General features: G+C 39.3%; 2 protein-coding genes across 2 annotated transcripts; one reads left to right on the plus strand and one right to left on the minus strand.

Moving 5' to 3' along the window:
- Nucleotides 1-208: 208 nt before the first annotated feature.
- Nucleotides 209-3,610, plus strand: tomm5 (translocase of outer mitochondrial membrane 5 homolog (yeast)). Its single transcript, NM_001166115.2, has 2 exons — nt 209-443; nt 3,197-3,610. Exons 1-2 carry the CDS (start codon nt 323-325, stop codon nt 3,229-3,231), a joined length of 156 nt encoding a protein of 51 aa, NP_001159587.1. The 5' UTR covers nt 209-322; the 3' UTR covers nt 3,232-3,610.
- Nucleotides 3,607-16,896, minus strand: grhpra (glyoxylate reductase/hydroxypyruvate reductase a). Its single transcript, NM_001020525.1, is given in 9 exon segments — nt 3,607-3,988; nt 7,713-7,843; nt 8,046-8,181; nt 10,427-10,528; nt 10,842-10,930; nt 12,834-12,950; nt 13,064-13,136; nt 15,431-15,561; nt 16,695-16,896. Coding segments are annotated over 9 exon segments (984 nt in total). The 5' UTR covers nt 16,778-16,896; the 3' UTR covers nt 3,607-3,866.
- Between the last annotated feature and the right edge of the window lie 3,544 nt (nt 16,897-20,440).

Raw genomic sequence — 20,440 nt, forward strand, 5'->3', positions numbered from 1 at the left:
CCGTGACTAGATGTGCTCTTTTTGATATTGCCTGATTAAAATAACACTATTATTAACAATTTTCATACAATGTGTGAAAGAAGTTTATATTTAACGCATTGCCATGTTATAATATGTTATTATGAAAATAATGCGTTGTTGTTAATAACAAACTGATCGTAAGAATACCCGATTTAATATCAGGCACAACTTAGTAGGGAAAAAGCGGGGGTCCTAGAGGCAGCTCCGATGTGACGTATTTCCCTTTTCGCATGCCTTTAGGACAGAGAGTGGCTTGAAGAGATCATTTCAACCACAAAAAACCCTTCATTCAAGCTGAAAAATGTTTAAACTAGAGGGACTCGGGCCGAAAATGGACCCGGAGGAGATGAAGAAGAAAATGCGTGAAGATGTCATTACGTCTGTTCGCAACTTTTTGATTTACGTTGCGCTTCTGCGAGTCAGTGAGTATTCCAGACGCTTCATGCATGTCTTGGGTTAGATTAAATGTCACGTGTGTCGTCTTTAAATTTTGATTGTCATTTATATTCATAGAGTTTGTCTTGGGACCGCGTTAAATCATGAGTAATATGTCTTTTCAACATAAATGGATGAATTTGGTCTATATGTAGATGATGAATGACAGAGGTCACCTCTAGCACTCATAATGAATTCAAAATCTGTATAGTTATTACGTATATTTGAGCCTAAAGAACATTTCTTTTCAAGAACAGACATATTTTAGTAGCCGTGATGTATCACTTCTCGTTAATGAAAGAATTAAAATGTCAAAGATTTGAATGGTATTGTATAATTAGCATATTTTTACTGTTTACCTCATTTTGATTAAATATGCAAGTGTGCCACACCTTTTAAATCGTTGAATGACACATTAAGATAAATATGGTTTTACATTAGCACATTTTGACTTTCTTAACCTTCTTAATTTTTACTCAAGATTCTTTAGCTATGAACAATGTCTTAAAGTAGTGTTTAACATGAATTTATATAGACATACAATAGACATACAATAACTGTGGTAAATACAAGTAGGCACTAAATATGTATTACAAAATGAACAATAGATGACCGAAATCGAAAAACTTTGTTTCATTACCAATAGACAGCTCGCTAAAATCACTATCACAGGGTCTGACCAAAAAAATTGACTCTTTAATCCATCTGAATGATTTATCAACCGGCAAAGTACAAACAAAACAATATCCTTTCCTGTGTGCAGAGTGCTGGAATTTTCATTCAGTCCTTCAGTTGGATTACATTAGTGTACTAATGTAGGGAATAGTGAATGAGGGTATATACAGTAAGTTATACTTTGGTCATTTTTGAGCGAGATGGTTATGATCTAATCCAATAAAATAATTGACGCTAAGGTAAAAGTGCTCCTACTTGACCAAGAGATTGGCTGAAAGAAAGTAAAAAGACACAAGATTCTTTCTTTCTTTCTTTCTTTCAAGAGAAAGAAATAAAGAAATATATTTTAAAATAGAATACCTAAATATGTGGATGAAAATAAGCTACAGAATAAAGCAGTCATAACGTGTATCAAAATAAAATACAGTATTTTGTATTTTTTAAAAAAAAAAGCATTAAAATTTTTTTTTTTTTATACAAATCTTCCATTAATAGACCTATTGGATCAATCCCTTCACCATTAAACTGACATGGTAAAGTACACAATGTTTGTTAGAAAATGTGGCCAGTAAGATGCCCTTATCTCTGTACAATGATTATTCAACCTCTTAATATTTTAAAATGGTGTTAGTTTTTTTTTAGCAGAATTTATCAGAAATATTTTTTTCTATTGAACTTTTCAATTCTCATTGTAAAAACTGCATTAGAAGTTTTTGATTAATAAGTACTTGTGTTGCGTAAGTTGTGACATAAGGCTTACATCTTTCCTCTTCATTACTATACAGTGGACCTATCAGCTGCTGTATGTACGAATTGGACACTAAACTGACAAATGTAAAATAGTTACATTTCCTTATGAGACCAGGCTGGAGGATCGACACAGAATAGAGATGCTTATCTGCAAAAGGCATTCGGTCTGAAATGTGTCAGTCAGTGACTTGGAATAATGTTTATGGAGATGTTTTCTTTCTGATGGATAAATAGTCTGGATACCCATTCATTTCCTATGGCAGTCACTTTTGACCGGAAACACCACAGGTGTAACATGGTTGATTAAGGCCGTACTCACACTATGTACAGTTGTCTCGAACTGGGCCAAAGCACGCTTGTCCCCCCTCCCGTCTCCCTCGACAGCCCGCACTCACACCACAATCGGGCCTCGGCACGCTTGCGTCATCCCTGCTGCGCTGTTCAGTGAGAAGCGCTCTCTCACTCAGCAGCACAGTGGAGATTTCTCTAGTTATATCGTTTCAGTCGTTTGTTATGCAGTGACATGCAGTCAAATATTTAGCCGAACAGTCCTTAGGGATGTGGTGACACGCAGTCAGATATTTCGCCGAACAGATCCACCACTTTTAGCACTCATAAACAATCATAAAGCCCTCGTGCTGCAGGAATGAGGAGGTCTGCTGAAGGTGCGCAGCTGTCATGCAGTGAGGGGTTTGCGTATTTCATAAACTACGGCAGTTTGCGTTCACTGAACAGTAAGAATGATTAATAAACCCATATGAAACAGCCCCTTAAAAGTCACGTCTCGCTTTCAGTTTCGGGCTTTGCACTCACACCACAAGTGTACCGCGCAAAAGCCCAAGTGAACCGCGCTCAGGCACACCTCTTCCAACCGGGCCAGGGCCGGCCAAGTGAACCGTGCTTGAGCTCGATTCAGCGCACTCACACTTCTCAAACGATCCGGGAAACGGGCCTGGGCACGGTACGGATGGCATAGTGTGAGTAGGCCCTAATACACTCAAAATTAAATGAAAGAGGTGAACATCGGTTTTATGTTCAAATGCATAGCATTACTCAGTCAATTAGATAATTCTTATGTTGTTTTAAAAATCTATTTCAGACCCAATATTTAAAAGAACAGTGAGAAATTGTCACTGTTCACAAATGAAGGAATGTGCGAATATAAAATCACCTTTACCTTGAGGTATTAATCTTGTTGTAATAGCATATTAACATACATGTATTCATATTTTTTGTACCAGCTTTAAATATCATTCATGACACATTTTTGAAGCCCACTTGCTTTTAATTACTAAATAAATTCCTTTTATTTCAGCACCCTATGTTTTGAAGAAGCTGGACAGCATATGAAGCTTCACCCATGGGCGAAAACATTCCCTGTACAGAAGAGCATGCGGGACTGGGACGATGCTGCACAGAATCGATTACATCGGCAGTCCACAAAGAGATGTGGTCAATTTGTGTAGTCGCTAATTAAATTTTTTTATTTCCCTGGGTGATTTGTCCTCATCCAAACTCCATTAAAAACAGGTGATGTCTACAAGAATTTTAAGTTCACAGTGACCCAAGCAATAAATCCTTTCAGCCATTTATATTGACAGTAGTATTTCCAAAATCATGTGTCTCGAGGATACTATACACTCTGTTAATGCACTGCAGAAATTGTACCTTTCTTTGTTTTCATTGTATTCATGACTCAACTACCAAATACAGACTTTTCAGTAAATCCTTTATTGTTCTGTATCATTCATTCTTCAGCATCTTTAATCAGCATCATGGAGTGTATAAGGACAGTTGAGTGTTGAATGAATCTCGAATTTCACAGTTAGAGCAAATGAGTGTATTAAATCATTGTGTTGGAATGAGGTTATCCAATAAACCTAATCTAATACATGTTTTATCCCATCTAATCTCATGGTAAATGTAGTGCATTCAGTTGTTAGGTTAGACTGGTTTTCTGTCAGTGTAAGGCACGAGTTAGATTGCTACATTTTCAGCTCGCTGGGCATTTCAGAGCCCGTCAGGCCTGCCAGTAAGTTGTTTGCCGTCAGTTCACTCATAACACCGCGGGTAGAGTAAGTGGCACTGCCGATGTGAGGAAGAACCACTGCAAGACAAAATAACATCAAGGTTTTCAATGGTAAAGACTGAAGACAGATCGCTTCTCTGAGGTGCATTTACAATGTAGAAGTGAGATATAACCCTTGTGTGCTGTTGGGGATGTTTTCGTCCACTCTGGGATGATTTTGCGTCTTAATTGGGCCACAGCTTTCTCTGTGTTTCAGCAAATGGAGTTTTTTTTGGTGACTACTCTCATTATGAGACATATTTTGGGAAAATGCTTTGAAAATTGAAACTCTGAAACACTGGGAAATGTACTACCCTTTCGTTATGTTCGTGGCTGTTTTTGCCCCATTGTCTTCCATTTAAAGTTTTTTTATTATTACAAAGTCATGACACCATATAATCATGCATTCTTGATTGTTGCTGGTTTTCCCTGTTGGGAAGAGGTACAATTTTACATTTTTACTGTTGATCATCAGTTGCAGTGCAAAAAAAATAGCTTTGTTTCTGGTGTAAAATGATATGGTTATATGGAGAATAATGCGTTTGAGAGAGACTTTTGTGCACTTACCTTGATATGTTTGAGAAAATAAAAATAAGCAGCTCAGCTCTCAGACCACAGTAAATGTATTTATGCAGTCTAGGGTTGTCACGATACTGAAATTGACCCTTCGCTAAGCCCCGTTATCCTTATGACCCTTTCCACTGAGTGAAGCTACGGTCACACGAGTTTGTGTGTCCGATATTGTCGTGCGGCGCTGCGAAAAGGGGCAGGATTAGACAAGATTATTAGGCATTAAAAAAGTGAGCGATTGCTCTATAATTTAAATTTCTGTCCAGAGAGTTCATGTTTTGATCCTCGATTGGTCTCACGCAATCAAATGATGGGATTTCGCAGGTCAGAGTTCACCAAGCTCGAAACTTGACGCATGACCCTGCGACCCTGCAATTCTGGAAACGCAGGGTCATGCGTCGAGTTTCGCAGGTTGCTGCGGTGCAAAGTTCAAGCTTGGTGAATTCTGACCTGCGAAATCGCATCATTTGACTGCGTGAGACCAACCGAGGATCAAAACATTGCCTCTCTGGACAGAAATTTAAATTATAGAGCAATCGCTCGCTTTTTTTAATGCTTAATAATCTTGTTTATTCCCGCCCCTTTTCGCAGCACCGCACGACAGAATTTCGCACACACAAACTCTACTGTGACCATAGCTTTACTGTTGTTATGCCTGTCAAGCTTTCGTGCCTGGCCATCTATTATAATATGTAAACGCCGGTATATGTTCCCAGGGACCTAATTAGTCATTTTGGCGAACAGGTGAGATATCCGAGAAAGCCAGACAAAAAAGGACTGCAGTATGCCCTACAGGGGTAAATTCACAGCATAAAATGCAACTGGTTAGAAAATTAGAAAATCAAAATTGAAGCTAGGTTAGCCTAGCCGCCTAAAACGCTGACCATTCAACAGCTTAGTTCATACACAGCAGAAAGGGTCAAATTTAAAAATAATCTTATAACTAATCAAACCCTGAATTTATTTTTTTTTTTTTAGATAAAAACTAAAAGCATGATGGACTACTGTTGTGCAATGAAATATAGCGTTACTAACCGGCGAGGAAACACGCATGGGCAGTGCTTCTACACAATTCATTCATAGAAAGAAAAGGCCAGAAAGGGGAAATTGATGGATTTGAGCCAAATGTTAGCATCATTTACCCATAACAATGTACAGTAGCTATAACTGTCAGCATGTTTGTGTGCTTTTTATACCGTTTCTATTCTAATTTGCAGTTAAGTGGAAATAAATAAATTGAAATGCAAATCAAAGTATAAATAGCACAAGTGAACAAATAGATTTTCCCTACCAGCAAATATTAATCCAACATCAAATAGAAAAGCAGACACTAACCCGCTTTAACACCGTCACCAATGACCAAAAGACGGACGAAAACATCAGTGAATTGTAGCTTTGACATAGACATGGAGATTATAAATGACTGAGAAACAGGTGAAGTATATTGATTGCAAGTGCTAATTGTGACCATATCTCTGTTTAGTTTTGTTGATTTGTAATCCTAATATTCATAGCTTGAAACAGATGGAAATATGACTGAATTGTGCTTCTTTTACGACCCCTCACACAGCTTGATCCAAGCTGGCATTTTTCCCTTTGGGTTTTAGACTTTGGAAAGGGAAAAAAATTCTGAAACTCTGTTCAAATTTTAAAGATACTGGGTATCAGATTTGCACAATCCATATGCACAACGCTTTGGCTTGTTTCCTTTATTCAAAAGCTTGACAGACCTCCTGCATGTAGCTATGGTTGGTGTGTGGCAGTTTTCAGGTGTGGCTTAGCAAAGGAACAATTCGGTACCAATCGATACTGGAATTTTAAAAATGTCTATTTCCTGTTGCCATTTAAACGCTGTTGAGCGCGATCTGAAACAGCACTGATTTGTCATTTATGTTCACATGCTCAACAGAAATGTCAGTGATTGGCCGTGAAGGTCATCACCAAACTCACCACTGTTTACTGAGTGAGTGTAAATACAGATATTGGGACACTGGAGTGCAACAGCAGTGCCCAGCAACGGCCGCGCGATTCCGCCATTTTAAAGTAAAAGCGATCAGCCGTCCATTGAATCTTATTGCTGTCGCGATGGCAAGCAGCTGCTTTGTTTTTTTTATTTATTTATTTAAAAAGCACATTAAAGTTGATATACAACCTGAAAGACGACAATACAACACTTACTCTCACAATCATCAGCACTTTAAATAGTTTATTTTACAGACTTACAATATGCTGTTGTTCTACTGGAATTTTCATTCCAAAATGGCCACCGTGTGACACTAGCGGCATCTTGTGGCTGTTTCCCAAAATCGCACTAAAATGTCACCTCTTGGTGATTCTATCCACTTGTTAAGTGTGACGTCGCGCGAAGCGGCTTCCGGGTCCAAGTGCTCTATTCAACTGAATGGGGAGACTCATAAAATGGTAATAATAAATGTTTACAAAGCGATTTAATGCTTTCGAAAATCATGATGGCAGTATATATGTCCATGCCTGATATCCGATGGCCAGAAAGTGATTAATTTTTTATTAATTGTAAAATTTTTGGTATTTGTTATGCAGCAAGCCCAGAGATTGTTGTGTACACTATGACTTTATGTAAAATGAACTTTAATGTGTGATAGGAATAAAACGTGATCATAAACGAATGATTTCTCCACTCAAATGAATGGCAGCTTGGACCCGGAAACAGTATTACATACGTCACAAACACGTCACCACTTAACAAGCGGATGCTCTTTGACAGTGGTGAGTTTGGTGAACTGAACCTTCACGGCCAATCACAGTCATTTCTGTTGAGCACGTGAACACAATGGCTGCATCTTAAATCGCATACTTCCATACTATATAGTACGCTAAAGACAGTATGTGAGCCGAGTAGTATGTCGGAATTCATAGAAGTACCCCGATGACCAACTACTTCCAGCAAGATTCTGAAGTGCGCATCCAATTGGCTACGCTATTTCATGATGCACCACGAGGGAATTCATAAATGGGAGTGAAGCGATGCAATTGACAACTAGGTCATGTGATCATGACAAAATGGCGATGTAGTGCCACCAACAATCAAGAATGCAAAATTATATGCTGTCATGGCTTACAATTTGAAGTAAATGGGGCAAAAACAGCCGCAAACATAATGAAATGGTGGTTAATTAGAACAGCACACAAAGGTTAAAAAGCAAATTTTACTCACCACAGTTTTTAAGCGTCAGCAATGGATGGTTAGTTGGCAGCGGTTCAGGGCTTGTGACATCAAGCCCCGCTGCTGCAATCTGACCACTGCTGAGGGCTTCAAACAAGTCCTCTTGATTCACAACGGCTCCCCTAGAGAAAGAGAGAGAATACAGGCTTTGCCAGTCCATTGTTCATTCTTGGAAGTCATTGTTGAAAGAAACGATCCAAAAGCCCTGCTTTTACAACTAAGTACAAAACTTTTATTAAAAAGCATAACCCATCAAATGTGATCTGCTAATCATCTGTGTGAAAAGCCTTAAATAATCAAGCAAGTTTCACTGTTGTGGTATACCTGCTACTGTTGATAAACACTGATGTTTTCTTCATCTTCCCAAAGAAGGTTTTGTCACAAAGGCCTTGAGTGTCAGGAGTCAAAGAACAGGAAACGACCACAAAATCGCTCTCTCTCACCAGAGTGTCTAAAGGCACTGAAAGATGGAGAGAAGATGGTCAACATAAAATCATAACACATCCTCTCAAAATGGTCTAGTCCAACATGTTTACCAGGGCTCGAAATTGCACCTCAAATTTTATCTATGCGACCTCAAAATATATTTGGGAGCATTTGTGCGAGTGTTTAAACTTGACCAGTTTTCACAGCAAAACGTTCTCCTCATGCGCAGATTTAGAAGACATTCATGCATTAAGCATCTTTGCAGCTAAAAACACCAAACGCAGTGCTCATGAATGGTTTAAAACAGTTGACATGTCAACTTGCTGCAGTAAACAAAGCCTGCAATGCTTGTTTCGCCTTCAAGCTCTTCTTATTGTTGACCATAGACATATATACACTAGATATTGCATACAGACCCTGAGCATGCGTCAATAACGCCGCCACATTTGTAAAGCGCTCCCAGCACAAATGTCATTCACCCGCACTAGTCAAGACAGTGTGCCAACGTGAAGATGCTGGACTTAAGCGCTTAGTACCCGGAGGAAACCCATTCAAACACGGGGAGAACATGCAAACTCCACACAGAAATGCTAGCTGGTCCCGCCGGGACTCGAACCAGCGCAGTAGGGCAACAGTACTAACCACTTAACCACCCTGACTCTTGTATACTGTTAATCATTACTATGTGATTTGTTTTCATATGATCTGTTTTAATGTAAACATCGCAAATTCTGGGCTCTATTTTGATGGTCCATGCGCAGAGCGCAAAACGCAGGGCGCAAACGGTTCAGGGCGTGTCAGAATGCATTTTTGCTAATTTACGGACGGGAAAATCTGCTTTGCGCCATGGCCCATGGTCTAAAAGGGTTGAGTTTATTTTCTTAATGAGTTATAGGTGTGTTTTGAGAATAAACCAATTAGAGTCTCATCTCCCATTCCCTTTAAGAGCCAGCTGCGTCGCGCCATAAGCGCATTTTGACGTAAAGTAAGTTCACTTTCGCTTTTGCTATCATGGATAGGGAAACCTTTACGCACAGACATCAGTTAGCCTATAAATAATTAATTTCGTTTGTTAAGCGCAAAGATTTGTCTCAAAACTATTTCTAAATTCAATTCTAATTTCTAGCAAACTAATAAATGAACAATATTAACGAAGTGTGTTCAAAACCCTGAGTTATTTCCAAATACACCTGCCATGCGCCATATGGTCTAAAATTTGACAGGTGGACAAATCTAAGCTTGTTTTTAATAAAACAAATATAAATATGGATATAATAAATAATACTGCTAATAATAACAACATTATACAAAAGCAAATTGTTATAAATAACCTGAAAAAGCCTCCCGAGATGAAGAAAGTAAGGCAGTGGTTTTTAAATCTTCATGTAGGATAGAAATTAATATGTTTTGTAAAATTTTAATCATTTATATTTATATCATGAATATATCCTTATATATATATATATATATATATATATATATATATATATATCCTTAAGATATTATATATTTTTCATATGTAAAGATATTTGCGTATTGCTCTGCATCTTGTTTGTAGTGTGTAAGCCAGGCGCACTTTGCGCCAGACAATAGACCGACTTTGTTCTGGTCTAAAGATCAGACTATTTAGTTTCTCAAAATAGCAACGCGCCAAAACACGCCTGCTTTTTTAGACCAGAACGCCTATGGGCGCACATTTAAGCGCAAATGCATTTGCTATTTAAACAGCGTGGCGCAACACCTCAAAATGAACCTTGCACTTAGCTAAAAGTAGCAAAAGAGTATTGCGCCGCGCCTTGCGCCGGGTGTATGATAGGGCCCTCTTTGTCATCCGTTTGACATGTCAATAAAGCAAGATTGAACATTTTAAATTTAATTTAGAGAGGGCAGCACTGTGGCACAATGGGTAGCTCAATCGCCTCACAGAAAGAAGGTCACTGGTTCGAGCCCCGGCTGGGTCTTTTGGCATTTCTTTGTGGAGTTTGCATGTTCTCCCCATGTTCGCGTGGGTTTCCTCAGGGTGCTCCGGTTTCCCCTACAAGTTCAAAAACATGGTATAGGTGAATTAGGTAAGCTAAAATGTTTATAGTGTCAATGAGTGTGCATGAATGTTTCCCAGTGATAGGTTGTGGCTGAAAGGGCATCCGCTGCGTAAAACATATGCTGGATAAGTTGGCGGTTCATTCAGCTGTGGCGACCCCGGATTAATAAAGGGACTATGCCGAAAAGAAAATGAAAGAATAAATAATTGAGAGAGAGAAAGCAGCTTCTCTTCCTACCATATTCTCCATCAACCTCTTCAGCTTCAGGTTTGGGTTTTCTGCCCGTGTACAAAAGTTTCTTCACTCCAAAAGGTTTCAGTCTCCTTGCAATGGCCAAACCTATAAATCATAAAGCAAACTGAGAATCCATAATGCAAATTGTTTTATTAATAGTTCATAGTTTTCACTATAATGATAAGGTCTTCCTGAAAACTTTTCATTAACATTGTTTAACAACATACAGTAGGTGACGTCTTTGTTTATGCTGAAAGATCACAATGCATATTGTAACAAGGTGATCCAGTGGGAAGTGACTGGTTTGCACTATTTATTTCACTTAAGTGAAAACAACAACAGATGGTGTCTGTAACACAGCAGATGCATAGGTTGTTTATTAATTATACTGAAGAGGGGAAAAATCTATGTACTGTACCTATGCGTCCCAGTCCAATCACCCCAACAGTGCTGCCCGAAAGACCATAACCGCACAGCCACAGAGGCTTCCATGTGCTCCAGCCACCACTGAGAGGGACGGGGAAATTATTTATATTAAATAATTGCACAAATGAGATATTAAAGAGTCTTTAATATCTTAAGTAATACATTAAAGCTCTAATTCATAGGCTTGACATGAAGTCAACATAAAATGGAAGTTGACTCTTTTTTCGTCCCTATTGTGATATACAGTAGTGGAAGTCAGAATTATTAGCCCCCCTGTATATTTTTCCCCAATTTCTGTTTAACAGAAAGATTTTTTTTTCAACACATTTCTAAACATTATAGTTCTAATAACTCATTTCTAATAACTGATTACTTTTACCTTTGTCATGATGAGAGTACATAATATTAACAATATAAATATATTAATAATATAAACAACTGAGTCTGGTTCTCTCAAGGTTTTTTTTTCTTCACTCCCATCAGGTGAAGTTTTTTTTCCCTCTCTGCTGTCGCCACTGGCTCGCATGGTTCAGGATTGGTAGTGCTAGGCATCGATATATTTGCTCTTCAGTGTTTGGACTCTCAATAATGACTTCAAACCACACTGAACTGAGCTAAACTGAACTGAACTTAAACACTAAAAACTGAACCACACTGTTCCAGTTACTATGACCATTTATGTGAAGCATCTTTGACAAAATCTATATTGTAAAAGCGCTATACAAATAAAGCTGAATTGAATTTAATTTAATTATTTTGCTTGATATTTTCAAGAAACTAGTATTCAGCTTAAAGTGACATTTAAAGGGTTAACTAGTTTAATTAAGCGAGTTAAAGTAATTAAGCAAGTCATTGTAATGATGGTTTGTTTTGTAGACCAAAAAATATTACTTAAGGAGGCTAATAATATTGACCTTAAAATGTTTTAAAAACTCAAAAACTGCTTTTATTCTAGTAAAAATAAATCAAATAAGACTTTCCCCAGAAGAAAAAAAATATATTAAAAAATACTGTAAAAAATTCATTGCTCTATTAAACATAACTTGGGAAATATCCGAAAAAGAAAGAAAAAAAAAATCACATGAGGTCTAATAATTTTGAGTTCAACTGCAATTAAAAAAAAAAAAACGTAAATACTGTAAAACATAATTTGGAAATGAAAAAAGTGGTCAGCATTAATGCACTCAACTCATAACTCGTGCATCTTGCGTGATTGACAAGATCCCAACCTCGTTGATCAGAAAAGATAAATGTTGGAGGGAAAATATTTTTTTACAAAAGATTGTCACGAACCAAAAGAAAATCACAGATAAGTTATTTATAACAAAATCCATTCATTACAAAAAAATAATTTTCAAATTAATTTAAAAGTCCTGTGAAGTCCTCAGAAATCCATTCATTAATTTTCTTTTCGGATTAGTCCCATTATTAATCAGGGATCACCACAACGGAATGAACCGCCAACTTATCCAAATATGTATTTTTATTCAATGTTTGACAATCTCGACCAATACATAAAGAGAGGGTGCGACAGAGTAGCTCCTCCCCTTTTAAAAAAAATAGCCAATACAGTTTTTTATCACCACTTTGCCAGAGAGAGAGGTTGAGATCAAGCACATCAAATGTGAAGCATCTTGAAGGAGGCAGGCCAGATACTAGAGTGCATTTGATTGGTCAACATTTCATGAGAAACTAGTATGGGGTGACGTGAATAAAACCATTGATCTATTTAGACGAAAGTAACAAACTGCAAGCCTTAAATGTTTATAACAGTTTTAAACCTTTTAAACACAAATCTTGTCACAGTTTTGGTGCACACTAGCTCATAGACATCTTAAAAACTAACAATATTGATACATCTAAAAAAAAATTTATTTTAATTTCATGGGACCTTTAACATTATCAACATTTTGTTAAATAAACTTGAAAACGCTCCCAACAAAACTGATATATCACACGAGCAGAAAAGGCATCGACGACTGACTTTTTTACTTCCTCTACACCTTCAGGAAGCCGTCGGGCAGTGGCCAAAAGGAGAGCCACCGTCAGCTCAGCAGTGGCGTCCGTCAAAACATCAGGAGTGTAGCCAACTCGTATTCCTCTGAGACCAAGAAAGAGAGAGCACATGCATTTAAATTGTACAACGCAACCAACCATAAGACACCCACTGCTCTTTTTCTAAAAGTCTGATGGCTTACTGAAAGACATACTCACCGTTTCTTGATCTCATCAATAGCGAGGTGGTCAAATCCCACGGAGAGAGTGCTGATCACTTTCAGGTTGGGCCCTGGATGTGTTTAATAGGGAAGATATCACAATGTTATTTCATTTGTAAATTACCTTTAAGTATTGGAATACCTGTACCATGAAGCTGGATTAGCTGGCTAGCTAGTTAAGTTTTAGTTTAGTTTGCACCAATATTTGTTTTTAGGTAACAAGAAGGTTGCTTGACTTTAATCACTCTGCCAAACAAGATGTGCTGAGCTACTTTCATAGTGCCTAATAGAGATGCGCGGATGGCGGTTACAGCCGCGGAATCCGCGGATAAACCGCGGATCGGGCGGATGACGTGACGACAAATAAAATTTTAATTAAATTTGGGCGGGTGGTGGGCGGTTGTACTGTTTTTGTACACATAGCTGGCGCACCAACGAAAAAGCCTAGGACTGACTTCAAAGAATGAGAGGAGGAATCGGATACACTAATTTTGGATGAAGTACAGAAGTATTCCTTTACAAACTTCCGTATAGACGGATCAGCAGAGGAAAATCTACTTTCCTTTTAGGAGAAACAAGGCCAGTCATTCCCACGACTACAGATCCTTGCCAAGAGAATTCTATGCATTTTAGCAACAAGTGCTGCGAGCGAGCGCTCCTTCAGCGCAGCAGGGCGCATTGAGGCCAGGCGCTCTCGTCTGAATGTTGAAATGATGTGTCAAAATGCGTTTTCTATTAGGCTACAATAATAGTAAAAAATTGTATAGTACAGTGCGTTTAATTTAGGCTATTTATTTATTTTTGTCCCTGTGCCAATTGGAGACGGAGTTCACTGCTGATATTCTGAGAGCTTTATAGGGGTGCTTCTCATTTCTTATTTGTGCATCCTTGTTTCCCTTCCTTGCTTTCTTTCCTCGTCTTTCCACCCCTATAGGATGCGAGGGAAGGACGCAAGGAAAAGACTCAAGGACCGAGGAATTGAATCAAGTGAAACGACACGTCCTCGTATTGTTTAGCGTCACTTCAAAGCGTCAATTAATTCTGCATTGACCCCCAAGTGGTGCTCGCTGCAGAGCCATTTGTGGAGAGCTGAGCTCCATTGACTTGCACGTTTGAATTAACTGCATGTCATTAAAGTCATTCTCTATTTTCTAATAATCAATAAAGAAACATTCATTTAATAATAAAAAGGAATAAGCCATTCAAATAAAGAGCTCAGTCAGCAGATGGCGGGCGGGTGCGGTTTTAAAAATTGGTCAAAAATGTTAGTGCGGATGGATGGCGGACGGATGATGAGTTTTGTGATGCGGTTGCGGATGAAATAATAGCCCATCCGCGCATCTCTAGTGCCTAAAATCCAGAACTGGTGAAAACCACGGTGGGAATTATACATTGCACATTACTTTTTCAGGGCGAGGCAGTGGCGCAGTAGGTAGTGCTGTCGCCTCACAGCAAGAAGGTCGCTGGGTCACTGGTTCGAACCTCGGCTCAGTTGGCGTTTCTGTGTGGAGTTTGCATGTTCTCCCTGCCTTCGTGTGGGTTTCCTCCGGGTGCTCCGGTTTCCCCCACAGTCTAAAGACATGCGGTACAGGTGAATTGGGTAGGTTAAATTGTCCATAGTGTATGAGTGTGTGTGTGAATGTCTGTGTGGATGCTTCCCAAAGATGGGTTGCGGCTGCGTAAAAAAACGGTTCATTCCGCCAACTTATAGGGACTAAGCTGACAAGAAAATGAATGAATGAACATTACTTTTTCAAGTTTACAGTGTTGTGTAATGCTTCAGTAAATCACGTTTATGAATCTTTTGAAATTACATTTAATTTATTAATGAAACATATGTAAGTTACACAAATAGGATTGTAAAAAATCTTAAAAATGGTCCATTGTTTTGAAGCCCTTCAGGGGGATCAAGCATTAATTAGGGGTATCGCTGCAGCATGGAGACCTCCAAGTGGGAGGGATTACACTGCAAGTGGGTTGGGTGACCTCCAAGTGGGAGGGACTTATGCCACAAGTACGTTGGGTTTAGGTGGTGTAGGTGGAGTAGACGTTGATAAAGCACAACAGGTTACTGTGAAGTTGGGTTTAGGGTTGAGGTAGGTATAGACATTCATAAATCCCAATATTGGACTAATGTCATGTACAAAACTTTAAATAAATAAAAACTCCAGGTTTGTACAGCCCACTTGAAACTCAGGGCCCACTCCCTTGGAGCTGGTTCCAACCTCTGTTTATGCCCTTCTCGAGAAATCAATCACCCTCTGAACCCCCCTGTAATTCGCATCCTGGTGGAAACTAAACTGAAACTTAACTCGATAGCCAGCTAATCCAGCTATATGGTACATTCCCCTGAAGTTTACCTTACCCGCTGCATCCAAAACCTCGGTATCAATTTTGTCAGAAAGTAAACAGATGAGTCCATGAGCACCTGCCACCCCCTTCAGGAGCTCAGCCCGGGGCACAGGCTCATCAGAGTCCCACAGTGACAAATCACACCTGCACATAAAAGGGAACCGAGTAAGAAACATATAAATATATAATATTAAATGCAAAACATTAACAAATGCCTTATACAAAAGTTTATGCGGGATCTTTTCAGCTATTTAAAATGAGTTCAAATGCACAGTTAAATAAGTGTGTAAGACCATGCATACCATAATGTGATATTTAGTAACTATACATGCAGAAGTGTTTCGTTACTATTGTATTATTAACATTCCGGAGAATAAAACATTGCAAGAAAATAAATAATATAATAATAAAAAATATATAAGACATGTGTGCTTCATGCAGATGCGTGGGCTGGACATACCACCTGTCAAACTCTCTCTCTCGCTCTAAAACAATAAATACAACCCAATAGAATAAAATAAACACTCCCTCCTCCTAACTCGAGCACTTAATACTCTAAGTAAAACAGTTCCTTTGTATAAGGAGCGCTTCTTGTGTGCATTGTCTCTTCTTGTTGAATCGCTGAATGCCTCCTCAATTGTATTGAGGTAAAGCTGATTTTATAGTCACACATTTATTCAGTAACAACTTGTGACATGCTTCCTATATTGTTTACCATGGTACTTTGATATTCAGTCTGAAATCACATGTAAATAATGACTTTAAAACAACATTAGCACTATATATTTGACTGTGAACATGGTTGTACTTTGATAGACATTGTTTGCTCATATGATTTCACTGTTTAGAATTTGCAAAGAATACTTGTATGAAAACGAAATTAATAATATTAGAGAAAGTCCGAATGTGTGAATATAAAACCAAATGTACCTCAATCTCAATTGTAAGTAGATTTGGACAAGTCTGTTAAATGTAAAAAAAAACTGTAAAATGTGCTCATAGTTAAATAGTTTGTGCAATGTCATTTCAGTAATTTAAAACAAGTTATGCATGTTTTCCTAAAATATCCAAGTGTTCAATAAGTCTTATTACATAATAGTGTGACCATTTGACATTTCTACTGTACAATAATTTAAAGGAAGGGGTTTATGTTCACCTGCTAAAAATAAACAGCGCGGCTACCTGACCTCATTAACACTCCAAGAAGAGAATCTCAAACATTGTAAACACACAAAATAGACATATTATTGCATAAAATACTGTATAAATCGCCGTACATGCTGGCTTTTTGGAGTATTTTCATGCCCTCCTGCGGAATGCGTCTCGTGACGAACACTTTCAGCATCTGGTGCGCGCTCATCCTGCACGATTAAAGTAAAACGACTGATTAACGTTAATTGAATAAATGTAGATAATACTTCGCAGAAACACAGATAGACTTCCCTATTTACAATGTGGGAACTGGGAAGCACTAAAAAAAGTGCATGACAGTGGGCTGTAAAGAGTCCCGTTCAGCAGGCTTTAGCGCCATCTAGTGGATCGGGTGGGCAGCACAAGTACAAGTTTGCTTTCTGAAGGATGATATTTTGATTAAAAATACAAATGTATTGTGGTTTACGACAGGTATTATTGACGTGGGATTCTTTATAAGTTCCTTATGTGTTTTATTTATTTTTTGTTTGTTTGATTATTTGATTGGTTTTCTGAAAATGTTTTATTCGGCCTTTGTGTCGCTTTACGTTACTGTGACTGTATATTATACGCAAACACTTCTGTGAATATACTGAACATATTACTTTTTTAACTGATTTTTTTGTAGGTTTTGAGGTGTTTGTTTGCTTTAGTGCAGCGGGAATGTGGACAGTGCAAACGGTCAGGTGGACTGCTGGTTGTCGTGAGAGCTCTGCGTGAATCACCTGCGACTTTAACCGGTAAAACACGAAGACACTACAGTCAAACTTTACTTAACGTTACTAGACATTAGTACGTTCTGTAAGCTTTTTGAGTGACTTAAATTGTTTGTATTTATATTACATGTATCATGACACGTGCTGTCAGGTAAAGTTTGTTTTATATTCACAAATTCGTTCAGTGACAACTTGTCCCTACTGAAAAAAACATCTTAAACCAGCCTAGGCTGGTTGGCTGGTTTTAGCTGGTCGACCAGGCTGGTTTTAGAGGGGTTTTGGCCATTTCCAGCCTGGTTTTAGCTGGTCAGGCTGGGAGATGACCAGCTAAAACCAGCGTGACCAGCCTAGCCAGGCTGGGAGCCCAGCCAAAACCAGCTATGTCCAGCTTAAACCAGGCTGGTCAAGCTGGTTTTACCTGGATTTAGCTGGTCATTTTCCAGTCTGACCAGCTAAGACCAGGCTGGAAATGGCTGGAAACCAGCCTGGAAATGGCCAAAACCCAGACACTGCCTATATTGTTTACTATGATACTTTGAATATCAATGGCCTGTAATCACATGTAAGTATGGCTTGAGACTATGAATTAAGTATGTAGTAAGACTTTATTATTATTATTTAACATTATTATTATTTATTTGACTGTGAATGTTGTACTCCATTGGCTGCTAATATGATTTCATTCATTCGTTTTTCTTTGGCTTTATCCCATTATTCATCAGGAGTCACCACAGCGGAATGAACCGCTAACTTATCCAGCATATGTTTTACACAGCGGATGTCCTTCCAGCTGCAACCCAGTACTAAGAAACATCCATAAAAACTCATTCAACCACATAAATATGGCCAATTCACCTATAGCGTATGTCTTTGGACTGTGGGGGAAACTGGAGCACCCAGAGGAAACCCATGCCAACACAGGAAGAACATGCAAACTCTGCACAGAAATGACAGCCGGGACTTAAACCAGCAACCTTTTTGCTGTGAGGCGACAGTGCTAACCACTGAGTCACTCTGTCGCCCCTAATATGATTTCCCTAATTTGCAGAGAATACTTTTCTGAAATCGTGAAAAGGTGAAAGTCATAATGTGTGAATATAAAACCAATTTTACCTCAATTTGTTGTTTACAGTATCTGCTGCTGGTACTTGGTGTAAGAAACTTTCCAAGCCTGCTTTGAACGGTGAGTGTATTCTTAGTAGACCACAAAACCAGTCATAAGTGTACATTTTTGGAAATTGAGATTTGTATATAATATGGAAGCTGAATGAATGATGTTTCTTAGCATGAGTCAATACTTGGCTGAACACTATTACAAATCTGGAATCTGAGGGTCTAAATCAGGGGTGTCCAAACTCAGTCCTGGAGGGCCGGTGTCCTGCATATTTTAGTTCATAACCTAATTAAACACAACTGAACCCTATTTTTACAGTTTATGAGCTGAACCAGCTCAATAAGCTCTTTCTAGGTATTCTAGAAACTTCCAGGAAGGTGTGGTGAAGGAAGTTAGAGCTTAACCATGTGGGACATCGACCCTCCCGGCACCCCTTGTATAAATCAAAGGTCTTAAACTCAATTCCTGGAGGGCTGCAGCTCTGCACAGTTTTGCTCCAACCCTAATCAAACACATCTGATCCAACTAATGTGTTTACACCAGACGCGGAACGCGTGGATAAATCACGATATTCGTGTGTAAATAGACGCGTAAACATATGAGCTTACTTGCTTCATTCGCGTGTCAAAATCTGCTTCATTCGCGCGTCAAATTCACTTCAGAACAGACACGTATTTGCATGATGGGCAGGGCTTCTGTCTGCCTGGTGGTGACTGTAGCTTCGTTGCTAAATGGCTAACATGGATTTTATTGAGAGAATATCTGTGTTTTTGTGCTTTATGAACCTTGAAAAACAGCGTTGATTCATTTGGAGTCATGTCTGAGTCCACTAGATCCTTTTAGAGGTGCACCCAGCTCTGTGAGCTCATAAATTCCTCCAGAAACTGTACCTGGTAGATGGAAGCATTCAGCGGTGCTTCCGACTAAGCCGAGCCCAGTTTGATCAACTGTTGTCTGTGTCAGCAGGAGGATTTTCCCCCGGGACACCAACAACCGGTTGGCGCTACGTCATAATCATGCCCCCACAAGAGCAAGCTCATGATTGGTTAACGCGGCGCGAATGTCTGCTGAAGTTCAGATTTTCGAACTCGAGTAACGCGCATTAAGTGCGTTAAACGTGCAAAACGCTCAATTCGCACCGCACCATTCATGCCGCAGTATGTCTATACGTGCCTTTGGATTGACTTGACATGTAAGGCCGTACTCACATTAGGTACAGTTGCCTCCAACCGGGCCAAAGCACGCTTGTCCCGTCTCCCGTCTCCCCCGACGGCCCGCACTCACACCACAAATAGGCCTCGGCACGCTTACGTCATCGCTGCTGCGCTGTTCAGTGAGAAGCGCTCTCTCACTCAGTAGCACAGTGGAGATTTCTCTAATTATATCGTTTCAGTCGTTTGTTATGCAGTGACATGCAGTCAAATATTTCGCCAAACAGTCCTTAGGGATGCGGTGACACGCAGTCAGATATTTCGCCCAACAGATCCACCACTTTTGGCGCTCATAAACAGTCATAAAGCCCTCGTGCTGCAGGAATGAGGAGGTCTGCTGAAGCCGCGCAGCTGTCGTGCTGTGAGGAGTTCTCGTCTTTAATAAACTACGGCAGTTTGCGTTCACTGAACAGTAAGAATGATTAATAAATCCATATGAAACAGCCCCTTAAAAGTCACGTCTCGCTTTCAGTTTCGGGCTTTGGCGCATTTTGCACTCACACACAAGCGTACCGTGCCAAAGCCCAAGTGAACCGCGCTCAGGCACACCTCTTCCAACCGGGCCAGGGCCGGCCAAGTGAACCATGCTTGAGCCCGATTCAGCGCACTTACACTTCTCAAATGATCCGGGAAACGGGCCTGGGCACGGTACGGATGGCATAGTGTGAGTAGGCCCTAAATCTCACACTTGGCGCTTCTTCTGCGTCTGGTGTGAATGCAGCATAAGACTGTTCGGAACTATTAAGCTGGTGTGAGTTGCAGCTGGTTGGAGCTAAACATTGCAGAGCTGT

Source organism: Danio rerio, chromosome 14 (assembly GCF_049306965.1).
Source record: "Danio rerio strain Tuebingen ecotype United States chromosome 14, GRCz12tu, whole genome shotgun sequence".
Taxonomy (NCBI): domain Eukaryota; kingdom Metazoa; phylum Chordata; class Actinopteri; order Cypriniformes; family Danionidae; genus Danio; species Danio rerio.